Consider the following 26,010-nt stretch of genomic DNA (forward strand, 5'->3'; position numbering starts at 1 on the left):
ATTCTTCTACCTTCTTCAGTGTTCATGACCTTTGTGTTTAACTGTCAATTGTATCAAATTACAAATAGTTTTATGCTTGTGCCCATAGCCATAATGGCCACCTAGCTAATTTCTCAAGGCGACAGGAATATGTATAAAGCAGCTTTCCATGTCAATCTGCGTTTGGGATTATAGTGCCAAACAGCAGCAAAAAAAAAGTTCTAAAATGCAATTGCCACTTTAGGGGTAGGATAATTTTAAATTTCTGCTCTTAATATGGTTATGGTTTCCTTTTCTTCAGCTTAAATTGCTGCTTCATGAAAATGTTTGTAATCCTCTGCAACACACATATATTGCAGCTGTTCTGTTTTTGTGATATACTTTCCTGTTGTAAATTATCATATTTTCAGTTCCCCCTAATGCATTATGCTGTGTGATTAATAGTCTAGGGAAAATATATAGTAATGTCATACCATAAGTCAATTATGTGGCTTTTTTTAAAATTTGGTGCAAAGGTCTGTCCAATAAATTAATGCCTTGTTTCTTAAAATATAATGTTACCACTATATTCTAAAATATAATCAATGATAGTCACATTGGACAGCAAGTTCAACACTGAGGGAAATTTTTTTTTAAATGCAGAACTTACCTATCTTACTGCATTGCTTATCAAATTGCTTTCTTGATGTGTCCATACCAGGTCAGCATCAACAGTGTTAGATTGGAAGGATCAGGAGAAACAAACCTATTTTTCAATGCCAAAAGTCCAAGAATTGAACTGAAAAATAAATGTTCTTTTAGTTTCAGTCAGAGTCACTACTACTACTTGAAGAATCAGTTGACATAACTTCCACATCATCTTCATTCTCTTTGTTATGTCCAGGAGGTTCCAACATAAAATCATTGCTATGGTTCGGAGGCAACAAGTTGAGGGACATGTCATTTGACTGCCATGGGTACTGAGGTGCAAGTACATCTGAAATACAGAAAGTTTTTGTAAACCACATTTGTATTTTATCCAAAAGTGTATCAATATTAATCCCTCAAGCATTATTTAAAATGGGTCTGAAACCAGTAATGTTATGTCTTGGATGTCTTTTATAGTTTCAGTTGTGCTTTGAGTTAAACTCTTGCTCCTAGAACACAGACAACAGCTGTCCAAAGGCTCATTTACAGAATAAATCTTTATACTGAACAACCCAACCCTTCTTCTGCCCCTACCCCTTCTAAAAAAAGTTTCAAACTCCTAGTATTCTTGCATTCTATTAATATATATTAATCCTATTAATATATATTTAGCTTTGTAACAACTTTTCAAATTCTTAATCAAATGATTTTCCCTTCCAAGAATATTAAATTCCAGACCGTGAAAATGTATTGACCTAAAATAGCACTAAATTCTATCACAAAACCACAACCTATGCTTCTCTGAATTGAAATGTATATGTAAAGGATTAATATATAAATGCTATCCATATACTCTATGCATATGGTAGAAAAAAGCTATCTTCTGTGTAAATCTAGAACAATTTTAAATGTCACGCTATGATGGGTTTCAAATGATTAGATCTCCATAAAGGTCTTCCAGTAAGTGGAGGAGGCAGAAACATGAGTCATTCTGAGGAACTGATGGCTCTGATAATGAGGGAATGGGAATGGAAAGAAAATTGTAGATTTCTGGAATAGATTGAACAAAATACATGATCCACCTCAAGTACTCATCCTTGTTATCAATAACTTGTAATCAAGAGTGTTCTTGTTTATCTTTGATTAAAAGCAGCTGTAGATGTTATGATTTGTCGACATTTACTGCAAATCAACTGTTGAAATTTAAAAATGTGACAAATCATTAGAACTCTAAAGGGCATCCAGACTTTCAACTTTGGCTGTATTCTGTCTCCATTGATGCTGTCAGACCTGCTGAGATTTTCTGTCATTTTCTGTTTTTTTGTGACAAATCATTTTCTTGCCTTCAATTTAACGTACTATATACCATTTTCTCTTCCCTCTTGATGTCAGATTCCTGCCAAAGTGCTGCTGCTCAGTCATTATTAATGACTTGTCTAACTAGTCGATCATAAGTTTTCAATGAGTATTTTAGCCTGCCAATACTCACTGAAAACTAAACTCAAAGCTATTTGTATGGTCATGCAGGTGTAATTTCTACTGTACAGCAATTATAACCTAAAATGGACTTTCTCCTCCTCATGATCTAGAGACAAAGGCCAACTCCTCCTTTCACTATTGCTGCAATTAGCTGATGTAGTGTTGAGTGGAAACTGAAACTGTACGTCTCAATGATACTGTCTTTTGCAACTTAGTCACAATAACATGAAATCAGCCAAAAGATTTTAATCATTGCTTAAAGAGTGATACAAATTAAAATAGTCAGAAATTCTAATGGCCTAAGTGACACTTTATAATCAATATGACCAACTGAGCTTCCTATGCTGTTATAATTTATGTTTACCTTGCACAAGTTCCATTTTAGTGAAATGTTGACAGCTTTTACCTGGTAATCTCCCTGCAGCCAATGCATCTCCAGGTAAATGTCCATTCACCCCATTGGTAGAAAGGTTACTCTGCTGTCCCAAAAGACCACTCCTCATTTCCAGATCAGTTGGGTAAGGTCTCCGAGGATCACCTGAATCAAATGTATGATGTTCCAAATCATTCGCACTAATTGTTACTGTGAAGTTAACTCTTCCCTATAAAATTCATGTGAATAGCAGATTCCCATAAACAGGAAATCTCATTAAAAATTGAAGCACAGCTAATTAAAAAGAAAACAGCCATTTACAAATACCAGAATTTATTAAAATTGAAAGAGGTTTTAAAAAGTGAGGAAAATCTATTTACATAGTTTGTTGAGTTGGTAATGGAGGTGGGGGGGGGGCTATTAGTATTATTTAAGATTATCAAAATGATTAAGGAAAATGTTTGGAGAATTGTTTATTTTTGAATAGTTTTAAAGAGAAGCCACCATACCAGAAACTGGTCAAATCAGAATTCATAATAGCTTTCAAAAGGGATGAAAGTGGATAAATATCTGAAAAGCAAATATTAAAAATAATATGGAGAATTTGCAGCTAATTGGGCCTAAATGGGCAACTCCTTCAGAAAGATGGTACAAATGCAATGGCTTGATTTAACAGACTGATCTTGACCTCACAGAGACCCTTCTCCGTAGACCATGATTCCACCACTAAACAGCAAGCCATTGGGCCCTATTTTACCATTTTAATTCTAAGAGCTGGGCGGACTTGAAACTGGGATTGTTTCAGATCCGGCTTTTAGACCTGTTCTCAGGCGCCGCCATACACACACACTGCCTGAAAAAAAATTGCAGCAATTCTGAATTGTGCTGCAGAAGCCTGTGGGCAGGGCTTATTACACCCAAAATCACTGTGCCTCCAACTGCGCACACGATAAGAAAAGAGAAACGCTCCCCTGCACCCGGGCTGGATAATGGCTCCCCCGGCTCCCACAGACATTGCCCGATCTCCCAGAACATAACTGACTCCCTTATTCCTCCAACCCTGTCAGATCACACCCCTCTTACCCCTCCACCGATCAAACATAGGGTGGCAGCAGACCCACCCCCCCTTCCTCCTCCCCACGATCACATGGAGAATAGCAGCAGACCCTCTGACCCACCTCCCTCTATCAGACAGCCATCTGACCCACCTCTCCACACCCCCCCCAACCCCATCAGAGAACCATCTCACCCTCTTTCCTTCCCCCCCAGCCAGACAGCACTTGAGCCGCCTCCCTCCCCCCCACCACCAAAGAGCCATCAGACCCGCCTCCCTCTCCTCACTCAAGAGCACCATCTGATCCTCCTCCTCCTCCCCACAACACCATCACCGATCTGAGTCAGAGCGCCGCCAGAAACTCAGAACTTACCTCCACAGAAGCTGGAACGCCCGAATCGGACCTTTGTGGACCATGTCTGTTTCACACTGAATCTGGATGGGCGAACATGGTGGTAAAGGGGGAAGTGCCGGTAAAAGCAAATGCATTTAAATTGATGTCGTTGCCATTTGGGCGCAGTCCCATTGGCGGCCATTTTCAGCACTTAGTAAAGGGGGAACTAGTACGGAGGCTGACGCTGATTACGCTACTTTACCAAGTTTTTGTGCTTGAAAACGAGCGTAACTTGATGGTGGAATTGGGCCATTGTTTCCAAGACTGTTACTGGCCTCGTCTCCTCTGGAAATCTTCTCTCTACAGCTTCCGACCATATTGTCTCCCAACCCTGCACAGCCTAATTCTATCTCCTTTGCAAAATCTACAAAATGGACAGTCCTGGTGTATCCATTGTTTCAGTCTGATCCTGTCCCTGTGAACTTAATTTCCCATCTTGAATATTCTCTCTCCCCTTGTCCAGTTTCTTCATTTGTGATTCCTATGATGAATGGGATGGATAGGATAGAGGTGGAGAGACTCTTCCCGCTCAAAAAAGACAGTAGGACTAGGGGGCACAGCCTCAAGATAAAGGGGAGGCGGTTTAGAACGGAGTTGAGGAGAACTTCTTCACTCAAAGGGTGGTGAATCTCTGGAATTCTCTGCCCGTTGAAGTGGTGGAGGCTGCCTCGCTAAATATTTTTAAGAAGCGGGTTGATGGGTTCTTGATAAGAGAGGGGATTAAGGGTTATGGGGAGAGGGCGGGAAAGTGGAACTGAGCCACGACAGATCAGCCATGATCTTATTGAATGGCGGGGCAGGCTCGAAGGGCTAGATGGCCTACTCCTGCTCCTATTTCTTATGTTCTAATGTCATATCAACAATTTCCTGGCCCAAACCGCCTCCTCTTAACTATGGACATCCAATCATTCTGCACCTCCAACCCCGCCGACATGAATATCCCCATCCACCATTACTCTCCTCCGTCTGGCTGCACTTGTTTTCTCATTGAACAATTTCTCCTTCAACTTGTCTCACTTCCTCAAACTAAAAGGTGCAGAGTGGCAAATGTTGTGCCTTTGTTTAAAAAGGGCTGCAGGAAAACCTGGGAACTACAAGCCAGTGAGCGTCACATCTGTGGTGCATAAGTTGTTGGAAAGTATTTTGAGAGACAGGATCTACAGGCATTTAGCGATGCAAGGTCTGATTAGGGACAGTCAGTATGACTTTGTAAGTGGAAAATCATGTCTCACAAATTTGAATGAGTTTTTTGAAGGGGTAACCAAGAAGGGAGATGAAGGCAGTGCAGTTGACGTTGTCTACTCAGACTTTAGCAAGGCCTTTGCCAAGGAGCAGCATGATAGGTTGTTGCCTAAGCTTAAATCACATGGGATCCAGGGCGAGACATCTAAATGGATACAAAATTGTCTTCTTGACAGAAGCCAGAGGATGGTTGTTCAAATTGGAGGCCGGTAACCAGCGGTGTGCCTCAAGGATCAGTGCTGGATCCACTATTAATTGTCATTTATATTAATGATTTGGATGAGAATGTAGGAAGCATGGTTAGAAAGTCTGCAGATGACACCAAGATTGATGGCATAGTGGACAGTGCAGTCAGAGATAACTTTCTTCAACGAGATCATGATCAATTGAGCCAGTGGGCTGACAAATGGCAGATGGAGTTTAATTTAGACAAATGTGAGGTGATGCATTTTGGTAGCTTGGCAGGACTTACTCAGTTAATGGTAGGATGCTGCAGAGAGTTACAGAACAAAGAGATCGAGGGGCACATGTTCTAGCTCCTTGAAAGTGGAATCACAGGTGGACAGAATGGTGAAGAAGGCATTCAGCATGCTTGGTTTCATTGGTCAGAACACTGAATACAGGAGTTGGCATGTCTTGTTGAAATTGATCAGGCTACACTTGGAAGACTATGTACAGTTCTAGTTACCCTGTTGTAGAAAGGATATTATTAAACTAGAAAGAGTGCAGAAGAGATTTACTAGGCTGCTACCGGGACATATGGTTTAAGTTATAAGGAGAGGCTGGCTAGACTGTGACTTTTTTCTCTGGAGTGTAGAAAGCTGAGGGGTGATCTCATAGAAGTCTATAAAATAGTAAGGGGCACAGATCAGCTAGATAGTCAATATCTTTTCCCAAAATTAGAGGAGTCTAAAACTAGAGCGCATAAGTTTAAGGTGAGAGGGGAGAGATACAAAAGTGTCCAGAGGGACAATTTTTTCACAGAGGGTGGTGCGTGTCTGCAACAAGCAGCCAGAGGTAGTAGTAGAGGCGGGTACAATTTTGTCTTTTAAAAAACATTTAGACAGTTACATGGGTAAGATGGGTACAGAGTGATATGGGCCAAATGCGGGCAATTGGGATTAGCTTAGAGGTTTAAAAAAAGGCAGCATGGACAAGTTGGGCTGAAGGGCCTGTTTCCATGCTGTAAACCTCTATGACTCTGACTCAGTCTGACTTTGACTGCATGGGCCCAATTATGCATGTCTTTTTGTGGGGCACATGGAACATTCTTTGCCACCCGCCCTCCCACCCCCCCAACCCATTAACTCTTTTTTCAGTATATCAATGACTGTGTCAGGTGCCGCTTCATGCTCTTGTCTGGACCTGGAAAAATGTTATCCATTTTGCTTCCAATTGCCATCCCTCTCTTATCTTCACGTGGTCTAACTTAAACACTTCCTTTACATCTCTATTTCTCCACTTTTAGTGCGAAACAGTCCACCAATATTCCTTACAAAACCTCCAATTCCTATAACCACACCTCCTCACACTCTGCTTGGACTCCATACCATTCTCCCGTTTCTCTGCCTCTGTCGCATCTGTTTTGGTAATGCCACCTTCCAAAACAGCATTTCTGACATGTCCTCCTTTTTCCTGAACCAAGGTATTCCCCCCCCACCTGCCATGTGCAGTTGAGTTTCCGGACCATCTCCTGCACTTCTGCCCTCACCCCTTCTCCTCCCTCCCAGAACCATGATAGAATACCCCTTGTCCTCACTTTTCACACCACCAGCCTCCACATTCAAAGCATCATCCTCTGCCATTTCCACCACATGCAACATGATGCCACCACCAAACACATCTTCGTCTCTCCTCTCCTGTCAGCATTACATCGGGACCTTTTCTTGTGACATCCTGGTCCATTCCTCCATCACCCCCAACACCTCTACCCCTTGGCACCTTTCCATGCAGTTACAAAAGGTGAAACATCTGCCCCTTTACCACCTCCCTCCTCATTGTCCAAGGCTGCAAACACTCCTTGCAAGTGCAGCAAGGAGTACTTCTTTCAAGTTAGTCTACTGTATTCACTGTTCACAATGTCTCCTCTACACTGGGGATACTAGTTTAAAATTTATTTATTAGTGTCATAAGTAGGCTTACATTAACAATGCAATGAAGTTACTCTGAAAAAATCATCTAGTTGCCACACTCTGGCACTGTCCAGGTACATGGAGGGAGAATTTAACACAGCCAATGCACCTAACAGTGCATCTGACTGTGGGAGGAAACCAGAGCACCTGGAGGAAACCCATGCAGACACGGGGAGAACATGCAAACTCCACACCAGTGACCCAAGCCAGGAATTGAGCCCGAGTCCCTGGAGCTGTGAGGCAGCAGCACTAACCACTCTACCACCGTGCTGCCAAACGCAGCCTGGGTGACTGCTTCACCAGTGAACACCTTCACTCAATCCACAAGCATGACTCCCCAACTTCCTGTTGCTCGGTATTTCAACTCACTAACTTGCTTTTATGCTCACATCACAGTCCTTGACCTGTTGTAATGTTCTAATGAAGCCTAATGCAAACTGGAGAAACAGCATCTCATCTTCCAATTAAGCACAGCCTTCTAAACTTAATGTTGAGTTTAAATTGAAAGTACAAGTTCAACCACTTCAGATCATGAAATCTGGCCTCTACTTCGATCTTTTTTTTTCCACCGACCTTCTCCTCCTACAGAATCAGACTGTGATTTGTTCATATGTTTTGCTATTAGACAGCATTGACCCTTGTTCTGTTCTTAACACATTCTGCCATCTGACTATATGCACCTTCCTTAGTCTTTCTTTAACACTATTAGCACTCCTTTTGTCTTGTGTCCATAACATTTTGCCAAATTAGTCCTGAGCTCCCACCTATCCCTGACTTTCTATTTTGATCCACCTCTTAGGATCTGGATAGGCTGGGCGAATGGGCCAGGAAATGGCAAATGGAATTTAATGTTGGCAAGTGCGAGGTGGTCCAATTTGGTAGGAATAATGGTAGGAAGGACTATTACTTACGTGGCGAAAAACTGCAGCAGGCAACGGTGCAGAGGGACCTCGGGGTCCTTGTGCATGAGTCGCAAAAACCCAGCCTGCAGGAGCAGCAGGTGGTCAGGAAGGCTAATGGGATACTGGCCTTCATAGCGAGGGGGATTGAATATAAAAGTAGGGAGGTCTTGCTGCAGCTGTATAGGGCATTGGTGAGGCCGCAGCTGGAGTACTGTGTGCAGTTTTGGTCGCCATACTTACGCAAGGATATTTTGGCCTTGGAGGGAGTGCAGAGGAGGTTTACTAGGCTGATACCGGAGTTGAGGGGGTTGAGCTATGAGGAGAGGCTGAATAAACTAGGCTTGTACTCGTTAGAGTTTAGAAGAATGAGGGGAGATCTCATTGAGACGTATAAGATGATGAATGGGATGGATAGGATAGAGGTGGAGAGACTCTTCCCGCTCAGAAAGGACAGTAGGACTAGGGGGCACAGCCTCAAGATAAAGGGGGGGCGGTTTAGAACAGAGTTGAAGAGGAACTTCTTCACTCAAAGGGTGGTGAATCTCTGGAATTCTCTGCCCGTTGAGGTGGTGGAGACTGCCTCGCTAAATATTTTTAAGACGCGGGTTGATGGGTTTTTGATAAGCGAGGGGATTAAGGGTTACGGGGAGAGGGCGGGAATGTGGAACTGAGCCACGACAGATCAGCCATGATCTTATTGAATGGCGGGGCAGGCTCGAAGGGCTAGATGGCCTACTCCTGCTCCTATTTCTTATGTTCTTACCCAGTATAAAATCCATCGTGTTTCCATCTCTCTTCAGCTCTGAAGTCATACAGACTCGAAACATCAATTCTGTTTCTCTCTTCCCCAAATACTGCCAGACCCTGTTGCATTTTTCAATATTTTCTGTTTTTATATATCAATCAGCCTGTGCTGGTGTCAGAAGCACAGAATTGGCAATACATCTTCTGAATACAAAATGACTTATTTCCTAATTGTTTTGGAATTACTTGTTCTTCACTAACTGGGTCAGAATTTAAAACTAGGGATTCGACGGATGGAGCATCCAATGAATTGGGAAGCTGCAAGTTCAGACTGGAGTGTTTTTTTATTCATACATGGGACATGGCTTCTCTGGCTGCCCAGCATTCATTGCCCATCCCTAGTTGTTCGAGAGCAGTTGAGAATCAAACACATTGCTGTTGCTCTGGAGTCATGTGTAGGCCGGACTAAGTAAAGACAACAGATTTCCTTTTCTAAAGGACATCAGTGAACCAGATGGGTTTTTTCGACAATGGTTTCATTATCTCCTCAGAAGATTAGTTGAGATTCTGGATTAATAGTCGAGTGACAACACCACTGGGCCATTGCCTCCCCTTATACACTGCAGTGTTCTCCAGGGGCTAACGTGAAGAATATCATTCCCCCTACAAAACCACTGACCTGGGAGCTGAAACACAAGGCAAAATTCCAAATCCTGCAAATAACACAAAACCCAGAAACACATCAAACTACAAGATAAAGAGCAACAGATTCCAGGAGGACACAGGTTGGTGAAACAGGTAGACACGTGGCCCACCAATTGAGAAATTGTTGAGTTAGAGAACAAGTTCAGCTAGACAAGAGTAGTGGTGGATGGGGATTCTGCTTGGGGAATTTATGGAGAGCCACCAAGTCCCTCCTGGTGGGGGCTGAAGGTGTAGAGGGATTGGATGTCCATGGTGAAGAGAAAGTCACGAGGGCCAGGAAAATGGAAATTGTTGATGTGACCTCGGTCATCGGAGGAATCACAAATGTAGGTGGGAAGGGACTGGACAAGGGGAATGAGAACGAACAGATACTTTTAACAGAGGTTGTTTCCCTTGGCTAGGGAATTTAGAACAGGAAAGCACAGTTTCAGGATAAAGGGTCAATAATTTGAACTCAGATGAGGAAAAACATCTTCATTTGAAGGACTGTGAATCCTTGGAATTTTCTACTCAAGTTGATTGTGAATGCTCCATCATTGAAATATATTTAAGGCTGGTCTCTCAGGAAACTGAGGAAGTGGGCAGGAAAGTGGAGTTGAAGCACTTGATCAATGTCAGTATCTGTGATTCTGGGTTTTGTGCTATTTGCAGGACTTGGAGATTTGCCCTGTGTTTCAAATCCAGGTCAGTGGTTTTGCAGTAAAATCATGAACAATAATATTTAAATTTATACCTGGAACCCATGTTAATGGGGCTGCTACAGCATTGCTGGCGCTTATCCGATGTGCGTATTTGATAAGCTCTTCAGATGAGATGGCACCTGCAAAGAGGAAAGAATTATAATTCCTCACTGACCTGGAGTTTAAAAATACAAAAACACTCAGCTGCCATGCTTGTAAATAATTTTCAGCAATTTTAAAAAATGTATTTAATTGCTTAAGGAGTCAGAACATGGAAGTAAAGCAAAGCAATAATCATAATTAGAAAAGGCTCACTACAAAGGACATTTTTATTATTGTGTTCACTGATGCCAAAACAGCTTTCAGCATCAGAACTACCTCTGCAAGCAGCAGCAGAATTTGGCTGCAGGCCACTAACATGATGGCATCACAATTGAATTGAGCATTCACAGGTATCAGAAAATCTTCACACAAAAAGCATATAATGGTATATTTATGATCATGCCAATTTTCCTTTGGAAAAGAAGTCTCATTATTGGACCCATGCTTAGTTGTCTCGGCAGTACAGCAACTGTGCAATCATTACTTTTTGCTATTTAAAAACGTCTACCTTTTCTTGCCTTCTCTATCGATTTTAACTTCTCTTTGGCTTGATACACAGCGGTTGCCTTGAAAAGAATGGACAGTTAATATTTCATTTAATAGGTACAAATTTACTGTGTGTAAGTATAGACATGGAATAAAGATTTCAATGTGTTTTTTCTAAAGTAACCATTAAACTACTGATGAGGCCCAAGGCCATTAGTTTTGAACTTGAGTAACTTTTAGAAGTTAAATTAAGCTTGCACATTGACATGGGTTCTAAACAAGTCTCTGAAAAACAAGAGAAAGATGCACTTGAGACAAAACCAATATCTTGCCATTCTGATGGATCTTGATGAATGCTTCTAGTGGGGGACTGTTTAATAGTTCAAGTAATTAGTCTGATAGTTATATTTTCCAATTCATTTTAAGTATATAACTACCACCATGCAAAGTCATTTCTGGCAGTTTATACTCTGTAAAAGACAAGCATTCTTAAAACTTAAGATACTGTCTTATGCTGCATGGAGAAAATGATAGTCAGCTGTAGCAGGTCCAAGCACCAAGCCTTTCTTGGTGTGCAAGATTATCAGAGTCAATACTTCTTTCACAGAACTATTAAAGCACAGCAGGCCACCATTCGGCCCGTTACGTCTTCTTCCACTTTCTCCCCATAACCCTGCATATTCTTTTTTTAGATAAAAGTCGAACCCATTTTTGAGTGCTTCAGTTGAACCTGCCTCCACCAAACTCTCAGGTAGCATATTCCAGACCCGAACCAGTGTATGAAGAATTATTTTCTCATTTCATTTTTGCTTCTTTTACTAATGACTTCAAAACTGTGCCCATTCGTAAGAACATAAGAAATAGGAGCAGGAGTAGGCCATCTAGCCCTTCGAGCCTGCCCCGCCATTCAATAAGATCATGGCTGATCTGAAGTGGCTCAGTTCCATTTTCCCGCTTTCTCCCCATAACCCTTAATTCCCTTGTCTGTCAAAAACCTATCTACCCGTGACTTAAATATATTTAGCGAGGTAGCCTCCACCACTTCAATGGGCAGAGAATTCCAGAGATTCACCACCCTTTGAGTGAAGAATTTCCTCCTCAACTCCGTATTCAACTCATTCGTTGTCAACCTTTTCATGAGTGTGTCTCCCTCTGCACCGTCCAGATCCCGTACGATTTTGAACCCTTCTATCAAATGTCCTCAGCCTTTTTTCTCCAAGGAATACAATTCCAACTTCTCCAATTTATCTTCATAACTGAAGTTCCTTGTCCCTGAAATCTTTATGATTCTGTACTCTCTCTAATGCCTTCACGTCCTTCCTAAACTGTGGCGCTCAGAACCAGATACAATAATCTAGCCGCGGCTGAACTAGTTGTCAGAAACTAGTTCAACATAACCCTCCTTGCCCTCTGTTACCTCTCCAAAAAATCTTTAGCTAATTAATGAAACATGACTTTCCCTTAAGAAATCCAGGCTGGTTTTTCTTAATTAATCCACATTTATCCACGTGACTGTTATTTTTATTCTGAATTGTTGTTTCTGGAAGGGATAGCATGGTGGCACAGTGCCAGGGATCCGGGTTTGATTCCAGCCTTGGATACTCTGGTTTCCTCCCACAGTGCAGAGATGTGCAAGTTATGTGGATTAGCCAAGGTAAATATAGGGGGTTATGGGGATAGGGTGGGAGAGTGGGCCTGAGTAAGATACTCTTTTGGAGAGATGGTGCAGAGTCAATGGGCTGAAAGGCCTCCTTCTGCACTGTTGAGATTCCATGAAAGTCTCCCCACCATTGAAGTTAAACTGATTGACCTGTTATTGTTAAGCTTCTCTTTACACTCTTTTTTGACAAGGGAGTAACATTTTCCTGTCCACAGTTGCTCCAATGTTCTTGGGCTCAGATAAAATTGAGGAAATATACAAGAAACATATTTCCCTTGATGAACAAGGTGGAGAAAAATGTGTCTAACTTCTTCGTCTGAAAAGAAGTAATCAAATTCAGTTCTGGGAACGTCATCCACCAAAGTAGCATTGGACTGTGAAGTATTCATTTGTGTCTGTTACCATATTCTGCACCAATGTAAAATGTTGCGCAGAAAAGTAATCTGAGACCAGCACCAGATATAGCACTATCGTCAAAAAACGTAATCCAGCTTCATCTTTGATGCCTGCAGCTTAGGGCACCTGCCAAAACAGTAGAATTATTGTTTGAAGCAAGATAGGATTGATTTTCTTGGTATGTTGGCCTCCATTGCGAGAGGTTTTGAGTACAAGAGAAGGGATATGTTTTGCATTTATACAGGCCTTGCTGAGGCTACACCTAAAAGCTTGTGGCAGTTTTGGTCTTCTTTTCTGAGGAAGGATGTTCTTGCTCTCAAGGGAGTACAGCAAAGGTTTACCAGGCTGATTCAGGGGATGGCGGGACTGATGTATGAGGAGAGATTGACTAGGTTAGGATTGTTTTCACTGGAGTTCAGATGAATGAGAGGGGATTTCATGGAGACTTAAAATTCTAACAGGATTAGACAGGCTAGATGCAGGGAGGATGTTCCCAATGGTGGAGGAGTCCAGAACAGGAGTCACAGACTGAAGATTCAAGGTAGACCATTTAGGACGTGATGAAAAAACATTTCTTCACCCAAAGAGTGGTGAGCCTGCAGAATTCGTTACCACAGGAAGTAGCTGAAGGAAAACATTGAATATATTCAAGAGGCGGCTGGACATAGCACTTGGGGCGAATGGGATCAAAGGTTATGGGGAGAAAGCAGGATTAGGCTTCGGAGTTGCACGATCAGCCATGATTGTGATGAATGGTGGAGCAAGCTTGAAGGACCAAATGGCCTCCTCCTGCTCCTATCTTCTGTGTTTCTTTGTAAGTATTTCCTAAGGAGTTTCAGAGATTGTACTGACTATTTTCATGTGTACTTTCAAATGAAAATTGAGGAACAGTTACTGATTTACTAACCTGCTTAAAACTATAGGTGTTACCTTCTGCAAGAGTAGGCTTTTACAGCCGTGGATATAATCTGCAGCATTAAAGTTTTAAAGTTTATTTCGTAATCACAAGTAAGGCTTACATTAACACTGCAATGAAGTTACTGTGAAACTCCCTTAGTCGCCACGTTCCGGTGCCTGTTCGGGTCAATCCACCTAACCAGCACGTCTTTCAGACTCTGGAAGGAAACCGGAGCACCTGAAGGAAATCCACGCAGACACAGGGAGAACTTGCGAACTCCACACAGACAGTGACCCAAGCCAGGAACTGAACCTGGGTCCCTGTCATTGTGAGGCAGCAGTGCTAATCAATGTGCCACCACGCCACCCAATTACCCCAGAAGTTTTATTTTATTCTCAGCTGCACATGATTCATACACTGCCTCAGATCAATTCTGTCCCCTAATCAAAGTAGCTTCCAATAAGCAAATCTCACCTGAAGCACTTAACCTTTTTAGAACTGAATGGCAGATTCTGTTCCGAACACTGACCGCAACCATTAAAAGAAGTCATCCTGTCAAACAGGATTGAGTGCATATGTCTTTCTCAAGTTAGATTGAATGCTTCTTGAAGGATTAACCTTCAAGAAATCAACCGCTTCTCTCCAGAAGAAGGAAATGACTGAAGTACCAGCAAATAAAAATTGTGTTGCAAGGAAATATAACAAATACTCTGTTTGTCCAATAGTCTTGTTGGCAAAAATACCACAATCTGCATTAATAAGTCATAAGGGTCAGATGGTTCCAGCTATGATTCCTGGTGTGTGCTGAGTAAGTTGATCTCAGTATTGCTGCAATGGGCTAACAAAAGAGGACTGAAATAAAGCTAGGTGTTCCTCCTGATTGCTAACCTGCTGAGAACTACACACAGATGAATGAAATGAAAATATAGTTCAGCTATGGTGCTTGCCACATTACATAGCAGGTATCCAAGCTGAATCATGAAAAACATGGCTATTTGAATACAACAGATTTTGGGCCAGTGTCCTGGAAACTCTACCCCAAGATAGTTCTTTCACACCCTCTCTCTTGCAGGAGAGAGGGTGTGAAAGAAAGGGAAATTATTTGAGGAAAATGCCCAGTAAGAGTCCCATAACTGGCTACAGATGATCTGTAACTCCAAGATATAAATATATATTAGCAGGAAAGTTCTCCAGTTTTAGGGGAAAAACACTTGTTCAGTCAACTTAGAAGTGAACATTGTAACCACAAAGTTAACTGATGATTGATTTCAATGTACCGGGGAAAATAGCAAAAAGGTAGATTTGCTTTTTATAAAGCACCTTTTACAACCGGAAAATGAAGTTCAACACAGGTAAATGTGAGGTAGTACAGTTGGCAAGAAGAATAGGAATGTCACTTATTACTTGGAAGTTACAAGTTTACACGGGTTAAAGGAAGAAAAAGGATCGCAGTGTACAAACACACCAAATAATTCAAGTTGTGCCATAGCAAAGCCATTCAATAAGCAAACCAAGTACTAGGCTTTATTTCCAGACAGATAGAATTTTAAGTAGGGAAATTATGTCAAATGTGTTTCAAACCTTGCTTTGTCCACACTAGTATTGTGTACAGTTCTGGTCACCATGCTGTAAAGGGGATATACAGACACTAAAGAAGGCGCAGAAAAGATTTACTGTACAAGGGTGATACCAAAATGCATGGGGAGACCAAAAATGCCTGGGTATACAAAAAGGATTGACTGACTGGGTCTCTCTTGCAATAAAGGCTGAAGAGTGAACCAATACAGGTCTTTAAAACATGAAAGGTTTTGATAGAGTGAATATCTCTTGTGGGTTACAGCACAACTAGAGGTCATCAATACAAGATTGTCAATAAGAAATCCAATCAGGAATTTGGAAAAAACTTTTCACCCAAAGCGTGGTGAGGTGATGGAATGCACTACAAAAAGTAGTTGAAATGAATAGTATTAATATATGTAAGGGGAGGCTAAGCAAGCAAACAAGGAGACAGGGATTGGAGAGTTACAATGGTTGATTTAGGTGAAGAAAGATGGATGGAAGCCAAAGCGGAGCATAAACATTCAGACTGGGCTGTTTCTAAGTAAAAAACCTCAGGACATTGCAAAACAGTTTGCAGCCCATTAAGTACTGTTTTATTCTAGGAAACACAAATTTGTGCACAGCGAGTTACCAGAAGCAGCAATGTGATAATAACTAGACAATCTGTTTTTGGAAATGTTCATGGACCAGGCTAATACGTTAACTCCCTTGTTCTTCTTTAAAATAGTGCCATAGAATCTTTTCTGTTCACCTGAGAGTAGACAGGCCTTGGCTCAACATTTCATTTGTCCTTTAAATCAGTTAGCTGAAATGCCAGTGGACTGGAGGATCCTAATTTAGATGTTGCTGGTACCAATGATGATAGCATCACCACCCACTCCCCTCAGGAGGGGAGCTACGCTTCAGTAGGAAGGGAAACTAGAAGGAGTAGCAGATGGCTCAGTCGTTCAGGGAAGGCTGGACACCACTAACAGAATTAATTTTGACCAGAAAGTCCTGATAGACCAATGAATGACTTTCCATTGTGGCATGAATCAAAAGAATGACAGGCAACACTGAAAGACACTGTTTAACTGCCTTCACAGCAGAAGGCAGAAAAAAAAGATTTTTGGAGATTGCGGTGAACCAAAAGACTACGGAAAATGAGAAACTTAAGTATGTTATTATTAGAAAGAAATACTGCAGGAGAAATTGATGGAATTTAAGGTTGACAAAATCCTTGGACCCGATAGCCTGAATCCTATTGTTTTAAGAGGGGTGGCAGCATTGATAGTGTATACATTGGTTTTGATCATCCAGAATTCTCTAGAATCTAAATGGCCCACAGGGATTGAAAGGTAGCAAACGTAATCACACTGTTCAAGAAGAAGGGAGGTAGAAAGACAAGAAACTTTAGGACAATTAGCCTGCCAATGGTAATAGGGAAAAACCATAAAATCCCTACAGTGCAAGAGGTGGCCATTCAGCCCATTGAATCTGCACCGACCACGAATCCCACCTAGATCCTATTCCAGAACTCCACTCCCCCGATACTAAGCGGCAACTTAGCATGGCCAATTAACCTAACCCGCACATTTTTGAACGTGGGAGGAAACTGGAGCACCCAGAGGAAACCCACGCAGTCACCCAAAGACTGGTGCTGTGAGACAGCAGTGCTAACCACTATGCCAGCCTGCAAGAATCCATTATTCAAGACATGATTACTGCAGTTAAAAAAATCATGATTAGACAGAGTCAATATGGATTTACCAAAGGGAAATTATGTTTGATAAATCGGTTAAGAATTCTTTTGAGGCAGAAACTAGCAGGATAGAAAAGATGGAGCCTGTGATTGTGGTGTATTTGGATTCTCAAAAATAAGATTATTACAGAGTTAGGGTTCAGGTGATTGGTGTATTAGCATGGAGTGTGGATTGATTAGTAGACAAAAAACAAAGTAGGAATAAACAGATCATTTCTGAGTTTGCAAGCAGTAACGAGTATATACCACAAAAATCAGTATTTGGGCCTCAGCTATTTACAACATACATATACAACTTAGAAGACAGGATTGAATGCCAGGTGATTTCAGTGAAATGTACTAAATTATTAATGGGTTTAACAACATAGATGTTGGAAGCACGTTTCCTTTGGCTGGGGACCTTCAAATTCAGAGGTTATGGTTTCAGAATAAAGGGTTGCCCATTTAGGACCAAGGTGAAGAGTTATGGATCTGTAGAAATCTTTGCCAGAGGGAGTATTGGATGCTCAGTCATTGATTACATTCAAGACAGAGATTAATAGACTTTTGGATGCTAAGGGAATTAAAGAACTTGGCACAGTAGAAGATCAGCCATAGTCATATAGAATAGTGGAGCTGACTTTAAGTGCCTACTGGGCTACTCATTGCTCTTATTTCTTATATTCTTAGTGGAGTTCCCCAAGAGTCAGTACTAGGACTACTGCTTTTCTTGATCTATATTAATGACTTCAAATTAGCTGTACAATTTCAGTATTTCCAGGTGATATAAAAGCTTGGAAATACAATGAACTAAAGGGAAGGTGGGTTATAAATTTAAAAACATAGTGGAATAGGCAAACATGTGGCAAATTAAATTTAATGCATGGAAGTGTGAAGCTATGTATTTTGGTTCAAACGATGAGGACAGGCAATGTAAAACAAAGGATGGAATTCTAAAGGCGCAGTTGCAGAAGGATCTGGGAGTATACGTGAACAAATTGTTGAATTGTGGCAGGGCAGGTTGAGAAAACAGTTAATAAGGCATGTTTAATTCTGGGTTTTATATATACAGACACAGAGTACATAAGCATGGAGGTTATAATGAACCTTTATATAGTGGTTCGCCCCCAACAAGAGTATTATTTTTAATTCTGGGCCCCACGCTTTCGGATGTGAAGGCGTGGGTGAGGAAAACATTTACAAGAATGATCCCAGGGATAACAGACGTCAGTTATTGGTGAGATTGGTAGAGCTGTGGTTGTTGTGGAGTGAAAAAAATTGCAGGCTACGTGGAAAGGGCAAAACTACACCACTGTATTACTCTCATAGGGAGCTGGCTTGGACTTGACAAGCTGAATGGCCATCTTCTGTGCTGTAACCATTCTATGATTCAATAAGTCCAGATCAACAAGTGTCAACAGATTTATGAAGTCAAAAAAATGTTTTTGTTTTTCCTGTACATTGTTTAAATTACCTAGTTAAGTTTTAAACTTGCAGTCAGATTGAGAAAAGTTGTGGACAAAGGATAAGGGAACTGACAATTATCTTCCAATTCCCAATATTCAACAGGGAAGTCCACTTCACATATAACTAAGACTTGTGAAAATGTTACATTACAAGGTAGCTATAACTCACTAATATGTGTTCGGCCTCTTTGAGTTGTTTCTGTAGCTGCTGGATGTCACCATCTCTTTTTTCCACCTCTTTCTCCAGAAGGTGCATTTCCTCCTGAATTTTGCCTTGTTCCAACGCAACTCTTACTATTTCTTGGAATTCTCCATCCTTCTGAATCAACAGATTGAGGATCTGAAAAACCAATACTATAGTATAAGAAACTGACTAAATGATAATACAATTTATAGACTTCATTCAATTACTTGAACTAAATAGTTCTAATGTTTGATGGTAGAATACTGTTCAAAGATTCTTTATTTAAAATATTCATAGAGTTCAGATGGGCTGAATTTTAATATTCTAAGATCATAAGAAATAGGAGCAGAGCAACTCTCTTGTAGATCAAAAATCTGTCCAACTCAGCTTAACTATATTCCAACCTCCACTACTCTCCATAGTGGAAAATTCCAAAGACTAATGGCCCTCAGAGAAGAAATACTTCCTCATCTCCATTTTAAATTGGAGATCAATTATCTTTAAATCACACCCCTTAGTTCTAGATTCCCCCAAGCAAAGGAACATATACACTTCAGGTGTCACAACTACAATCGGGAAGTAATGGAAGCAATTAAACTTTTATTTTTACACTGGGAAATGCATTCTGTTCCGGTGATATTTTTAAATTTGTCAGTCAATCTGGATCTGGATTTTTCAACTGAATCAGATCAAATTCAGCCAAATAATTTTCATAAGATCTGAAAACTGTCAGAGACATGGGCATCTATTAATCATTCAAGACTTAAAGCAATGCCTGAGGAGATGCAATTCATTCCTCACCTGATTTTCCTCTCCTGGTTGTGCAATTTTCTGGTTTCTGGATAATGCAAGCAGTTCGATCAACTCCCTAAGGATTAAAAGTAATATTATTAGACAGGAAGTAAACTTATGATCTAAAATTTGAGGAAAAAACCTTTCACTGACCTATTTGTACAAATTTGCATTACTTAATTCAGTAATTTTTTTTGTTCTCAAAGTTAAAAATGTCAGTGCTGGAGAAAATAACTTCTATAAAATAAATGACAACATGAATTACTTACGGGTTAAGTAAAGCACAGCCAAATGAAAGGAAATGCCCCTTACTGTGAATCAACAATACACCTTAACCACAACCTTAAAACAGCACCTTCTACTACATAACTAGAACATTTCCCAGGCTAGCCAATGTTGTGGACTGGCTCAATGAACTGACATGGTAGTTCATTTTTTGTCAAATATTGGGTTCTTTAGTACTGTGTTCTCACACGCAGGAATACCAAATTGAGATGCTTAAAACTTACTTCATGTGAAATCTTTACCATTGGCAGAGACATTCATCCCTTCAGATGCAGCAGGATTTGAACCAATATGCAATCATCACGCTAATCCACTGTATCACCCACTTCTTGTGTTAGACTGATTATTCATGAGACAAAATAAGTCTTCCAATGGGTGAATGCATAATAACCAGACATAATCTTACCCAAGTATCTATTCTTCACTTGAGTTTGATTGAAATTATTCAAAAGTCAATCATATCTTCATCTGTGGAGGGTCCAGTATGGCTCACTGAACAATTTTCAAGGGAAGGAAAGGAATTATTACACAGTGAAGGCCAGTTTATTCTTTTCGATTCTCAAACCTGAAGGAGATGAGCCAACTGTAGCATCACCACAGCAGCATTATCTCATTGAATGACCAGACATCAAATCTGAACTTTGAGCCAATATGGCTGATTATAAATAACACTGGAAGGTGCTTTGGGAAGTTATACTTTAATAAAAATTTTATTCATAAGAAACAAGAAATGGCCATAAAGCCCCTCAAGGCCACCCCATTATTCAATAAGATCATGGCTGAACTTTAACATTAACTCCACTTACTGAAATTCTCCCAGCCCATATTCCTCAATTCCCTTTGCACGTAAAAGGCTATTGATTTCAATCTCAAATATACTTGCACGACTGGGTGTCCGCAGTGCTCTGGGACAGAGAATTCAATAGATTCACAACTCTGAGTGAAAACATTTGTCTTCGTATCAGTCCTGATTTTGAGACAATGATCACTATGTGAGTTCTAAACTCTTCAGCCAGGAAAAACAGCCAGTTCACTTTTATCTGAAAGGTCTCTAAGAAATGTCATTCAACTAAACCACAGAGAAGATAGGCCCATTTACTCTCTCTCCCCTTAGGGCTGCTCTGTCACCCTCGAAACGAATTTCATGAATTTTTGTTGCATGCCTTCTGTTAGGTTAGATCAAAATGTACACAGAATTCTAGGTGCATTCTCAAAACAGCCCTTATAATTGCAGCAAGATTTCCTGCAATAAATATTCATATACATTTTGCCTTCCTAATTGCTATACCTGCATGTTAACTTTGTGATTCATGGAACAGGACACCCAGATCCCTCTGAATACCAATATTTCCATGTCACTCATCTTTAAATATTCTGCTGTCCATTCTTCCTACCAAAGTAAATAATTTCCAACATTACATTCCAGCGGCCAGCTTCCTGAAAATCACTTAACAGGTCAGTATCCTTTTGCACACTCCTTGATTCCTCTTCACAGCTTACTTTCCTATATAGCTCTGCATCATCAGCAAACTTGGATTCATCAGACTTGGTTTCCTTATCTAGGCCACTAAATACAAAGTGTAAATATCTGAGGGCCAAATAATTTGGCAATCTACTAGTTACACCTTGTCATTCTGAAAATGACTTGTTTCTTCCTATTCCTTGTTTTCTGCTGTTAAACCAATCGTCAATCCATATTACCCCCGAAGCTTGTTGAATGATCCATTTTATGGCAAGTAACTGAAGACCTTCTAAAAATCCAAATGCGTGACATCCACTGGTTCCTTGACATGTATCCTCCCAATTACGCCTTCAAAAAATGTTTGTCAAACACGCTTTCTCTTTCATTTTTAAAATTTTTGTTTTTATTCCAATTCAACAAGTCCAATTCAGAGTCTCAACAAGTTGAGACTTTCCCGATCCAAGCTGACAAGACAGGGCTCTCAGCTCCTGCCTTGGGCTTGATCTAGATGATCCAAGCTGATTGGAGTAGACATTGCTCCTCCTCCAAAGCTTGATCTCATGTGCATCTTAGCCAAAAGGCTGAGATGTCACTTTTAAAAATTGCTTCAAATGAAGCTAAAATGTAACCTAATGACTTCAACCGTGCACAGCATGTTGATAATACACTTAATTTTAGCCAAAATATAAATCTGTGTTGACATTGCCCAATCATTCTAAGTTCCCTGTTATCATTTAAAAGCTTAAAAAAACTAAAAGAAATTCCAGCATTTTGTCACTAACTAGTGTCAGACTAACTGCCCTATAGTTCTCTTTTCTACTCTCTCAAAAGACAAACTGTCCTTCGAAACTTAATGTCCAATGAATGGTCAGTTAGATCAGGTGTGGAGGGACTGCACTAATATCCAATGCTAAAAGGAAGCTTAGACTGAAGAAGATTGGAAGGGACAGAAAGCATTAAAAATGAATTTATTAGTATCACAAGTAGGCTTACATTAACGCTGCAATGAAGTTACTGTGAAAATCCCCTGGTCACCAGACTCCAGCGCCAGTTCAGATACCTTGAGGGAGAATTTAGCATGGCCAATGCACATAACCAGCTTTCGGTCTGTGGGAGGAACTGGGCCACCCACAGGAAATTCACAAGACATGGGGAGAACATGCAGACTCTGCACAGACAGTGACCCAAGCCAGGAATCAAACCTATGTTCCTGGCGTTGAGGCAACAGTGCTAATCACTGTGCCACTGTGCTGCCGAGGCAGCCTAATTGAGGCACCTGGAGACAGACTTAAAATAACTATACTAACCAGCCATATTCCGAGTGCTAATCTTCAGAGATTATAGCAATGATAAAGAAATCGCTACTATTTACCATGACCCCTCAATATCTGGAGATAATGCACTATGCCTCCAGGAAACTAATCAAGCATCAGGATAACTGATGATTTTTTTATTCATTCATGGGACATGGGCATTGAGACAGCGAGTTGCCTTCTTGAAATGATACAGTCCTCATGCTGTGGGTTGATCACAATGTCATTAGACAGGGAATTCCAGGACATTTATCCTGTTGTGAAGGAATGGTGATATATTTCCAATTCAGGATTCTGAATGGCTTGAAGGGGGAACTTGCAGGTGGTGGTGTCCCCATGTATCTGCTGCCCTTGTCTTTCTAGATGGAAGTGGTCTGTGGAAAGTGGTTTGGAAGGTGATATCTAAGGATCTTTGGTGAATGTCTGCAGTGCATCATACAGCTGTTACTGAGCATCAGTGGAGAAGGGAGTGGATGTGATGCCAATCAAGCAGGCTGGTTTGTCATGGACGATGTAGAGCTTCTTGACTGTTGTTGGAGCTGCACCCATTCAGACAAGTGGGGAGTATTCCATCACACTCCTGACGATGTGCCTTGTAGACGATGGGCAGGCTTTGGGAAATCACAGTGTGAGCTACTTGTCCCAGTATTCCTAACCACTATATTTATGTGGCGAGTCCAGTTGAGTTTCTGGTCAATAATAACCCAGAGGATGTTGACAGCAGAGATTCAGTGATAATAACACCATCAAATGTGGTGTTAGATTGTCTCTTATTGGCGAAGGTGATTGCCTGGCATTTGTGCGGCTCAAATGTTACTTGCCACATGTCAGTCCGAACCCTGACATTGTCCAGATCTTGTTGCTTTTTAACATGGACTGTTTCAGTATCTGAGGAGTCATGATTGTGCAATGTTCAGCACTAATCATTAACAAACATCCCATTTCTGACCTTATGACGGAGAGGAGATAATTGATGAAGCATCTGAAGGTGGATGGACTGAGGACACTACCCTGATTGACATCCCCTGTTGAAATTTACATGGTTAAAGGTACTTGTAGTGATTTTATATTACAACGAGGTCGATGCAATTGCCAAAGGACATGAATAAGAGAATGGTTAAAGATAAAAGTACACAAGACAATTAAGATAGTACAAGCTGACAAAATCAGAAGTTAGAGTAACAAGATGATGACTTAATCAAATCTCACATGTGAACATTGGAACACAAAAAGGTATAAGAATGCTGCAAGGACACATGGGGAGCAAAGTAGCTCAGTAGCCATCTTGACTCATAACTCTGAGTGCTCTCTCGCGTGTATGTTGCACAAACTTGAATAAGCTGTTTTGTTGAAGCCCTATACTGTCGCAAAGACTCAATTCGTAAGAGTCCCAAAGAGTCAGTTTGTTCAACCCCTCCAACACCTAAGGTGAATCATTATTTTTGTGGGGAAAATACTCAATAAAAATCTGGATTAGGTCATGAAAACAAACGTACTACACCTCAGCCTTTGTTTATCACAAGTAATGCTCAACTTCTGGGAGAGTAGACCAGCCTTGCCATGGGTGTATATTTCAAACAGATTGAGCTTTTACAAAAATGCAGAATGAAGAAAGGAAAAATCACTTCAAAATGTTAGGAGCATTCATCGCTCTTTGAAAAGACAATGAGTAGAGATAACAAGATGTTGACAAATGGTAATAAGGATCCAAGTGCACATATTAACTATTATTAGGATCCTACCAATTCAGCAATCATACTGTTTCATGTCCAAGTCATTTGCTCTTTTAGATAAAATGTTTACAAGGTATAAGTTGTCAAAATAGGAAGGCCTTAACAAAAATGAAATTGCTCATTTACATAAAATGTGAAAAATACCAAAATATTTCAAATATTAACTGCTTTTATACATATTTATATAATTTAGATTATTAAAAATAAAATTGACTAATATTGACTATTCAGAATAAGGGTAGAATTTCAATTCATGTTTCCTTGACTCCCATTATAACTTCAGAAGAGAAGCACTGGAAGTAGTTGTTGCAAATCAAAAGAACCTCTAGAGAAACCAAGATTTATCATTTAAATTTATTATTGGGGATGAGAGTATTATTGCCCTGGAGAACTGTGTTCTTGATCAGCTATTAGTTTGATACAACTTGAGTAGCTCACTCACCTGTTTGAATCAATCACATCAATATGGTACTGAAGTCAGAGCAGGCAAGGCCAACAGGTTTCATTTTTTAAAAGGACATTAATTGGATTTTACAACAATCTAACAGATTCATGGTCGCTTTTAATGATACCAAGATTATCCCGAACCTTAACCTAACACGGTGGGATTTAGGACTAATTCTCTAGATTAAATTTTCAATCGTCTGCGCTACTAATCCAGTAAAACACACATTACCACACCACAGACGCTTCACCTGGAGCTTTATCTTTTCATTTATGTTTTGAAACTAAAGTTGTTCTCACGTCAGCTGCCTATCTTTACATGTTCACAGTTTAAATTTCCATAATCACAGCCCTCAGCAGGCTGTACTGGCTTTCCTCAGTTCCTTCAAATCAGGATTCAAATTCCTTTCTTCATCCCCACCCCAGTCATCTCCTCTCAGCCTATGCCCCCACAAGTTCTTCCCTCCCCATCATGTTTACAGAGCTCCCTCCCAAACCTCTTCAGCACTTTCCAATATTTATAAAGAATATGACATTTTACACTCACTCCCCACCAGCGGGATTTTCCAACCAGTCACAGGCCACTGGCTGTTGGGGCACCAAAAGACGGGAAGTCCTTTTAAAAAAAAAGGCAGCAGACACAAGGAGCGAGCCCTCTCCTCTCTTTCAATCCACTCACCGCGAGGAACGACTTTTTTCTTCCATCCTACCTGCACAACACCTCCAGATCATCCAGCACAGCCAGCAACTTCTCCTTGGTGCTTCTCTCCGAGGCCGCCATTATCGTCGGCTGCGTACCGCCTCTGCGCATGCGCAGCCCAGGACCATTCAGTCCCGCAGAGAGAGCTATACTTCAAATACCTCAATATCGTACCCTGCCTACCCTGTTACAGATGACATGGTTTAGTCTGCAGTATGTAAGTAATTTAAAGTTTACTTATTAGTGTCACAAATAGGCTTACATTAACACTGCAATAAATGTAGTTCAATACAAAATCTTGTCTGGTGCTGTCTGATTTTTGCTCCCTCTCCAACATTTCCAATTTCAGACGGTACACTTTACCTCTTCCATCCAGTATTCCCATTCTAAGTTTCTATTCCAATATCTCCCCTCTGTTGCCCACCTGGGTAGTAGGACTGCCTTTGTTCCATTCCTTTCTGTCTGGCGATAGCCCAGAATCGCTTGCTATGTTCTCTC

At 40.8% G+C, this 26,010-nt stretch overlaps 1 protein-coding gene across 1 annotated transcript; it reads right to left on the reverse strand.

Annotated features, from left to right (window-relative positions):
* Nucleotides 1-645: 645 nt before the first annotated feature.
* On the reverse strand, nt 646-25,605 carry med4 (mediator complex subunit 4). Its single transcript, XM_080204222.1, has 7 exons — nt 25,523-25,605; nt 19,585-19,651; nt 18,769-18,939; nt 10,922-10,979; nt 10,365-10,451; nt 2,492-2,623; nt 646-955 (listed from the first exon to the last, which is right to left on the reverse strand). Exons 1-7 carry the CDS (start codon nt 25,591-25,593, stop codon nt 783-785), a joined length of 759 nt encoding a protein of 252 aa, XP_080060348.1. The 5' UTR covers nt 25,594-25,605; the 3' UTR covers nt 646-782.
* Nucleotides 25,606-26,010: the final 405 nt, after the last annotated feature.

The sequence above is a fragment of the Carcharhinus amblyrhynchos genome, chromosome 15 (genome assembly GCF_965287045.1).
Source record: "Carcharhinus amblyrhynchos chromosome 15, sCarAmb.v2.hapA, whole genome shotgun sequence".
In the NCBI taxonomy this organism is placed as follows: domain Eukaryota; kingdom Metazoa; phylum Chordata; class Chondrichthyes; order Carcharhiniformes; family Carcharhinidae; genus Carcharhinus; species Carcharhinus amblyrhynchos.

Bases quoted from the DNA above. Each gene is read 5' to 3' on its own strand.
- med4 (XM_080204222.1), bottom strand. From the start codon at position 25,593: ATGGCGGCCTCGGAGAGAAGCACCAAGGAGAAGTTGCTGGCTGTGCTG. The intron at 19,652-25,522 runs GTAGGATGGAAG...TTTAATCCTTAG, and splicing joins GATCTGGAGGTGTTGTGCAG to GGAGTTGATCGAACTGCTTG. The intron at 18,940-19,584 runs GTGAGGAATGAA...TTGGTTTTTCAG, and splicing joins AACCAGGAGAGGAAAATCAG to ATCCTCAATCTGTTGATTCA.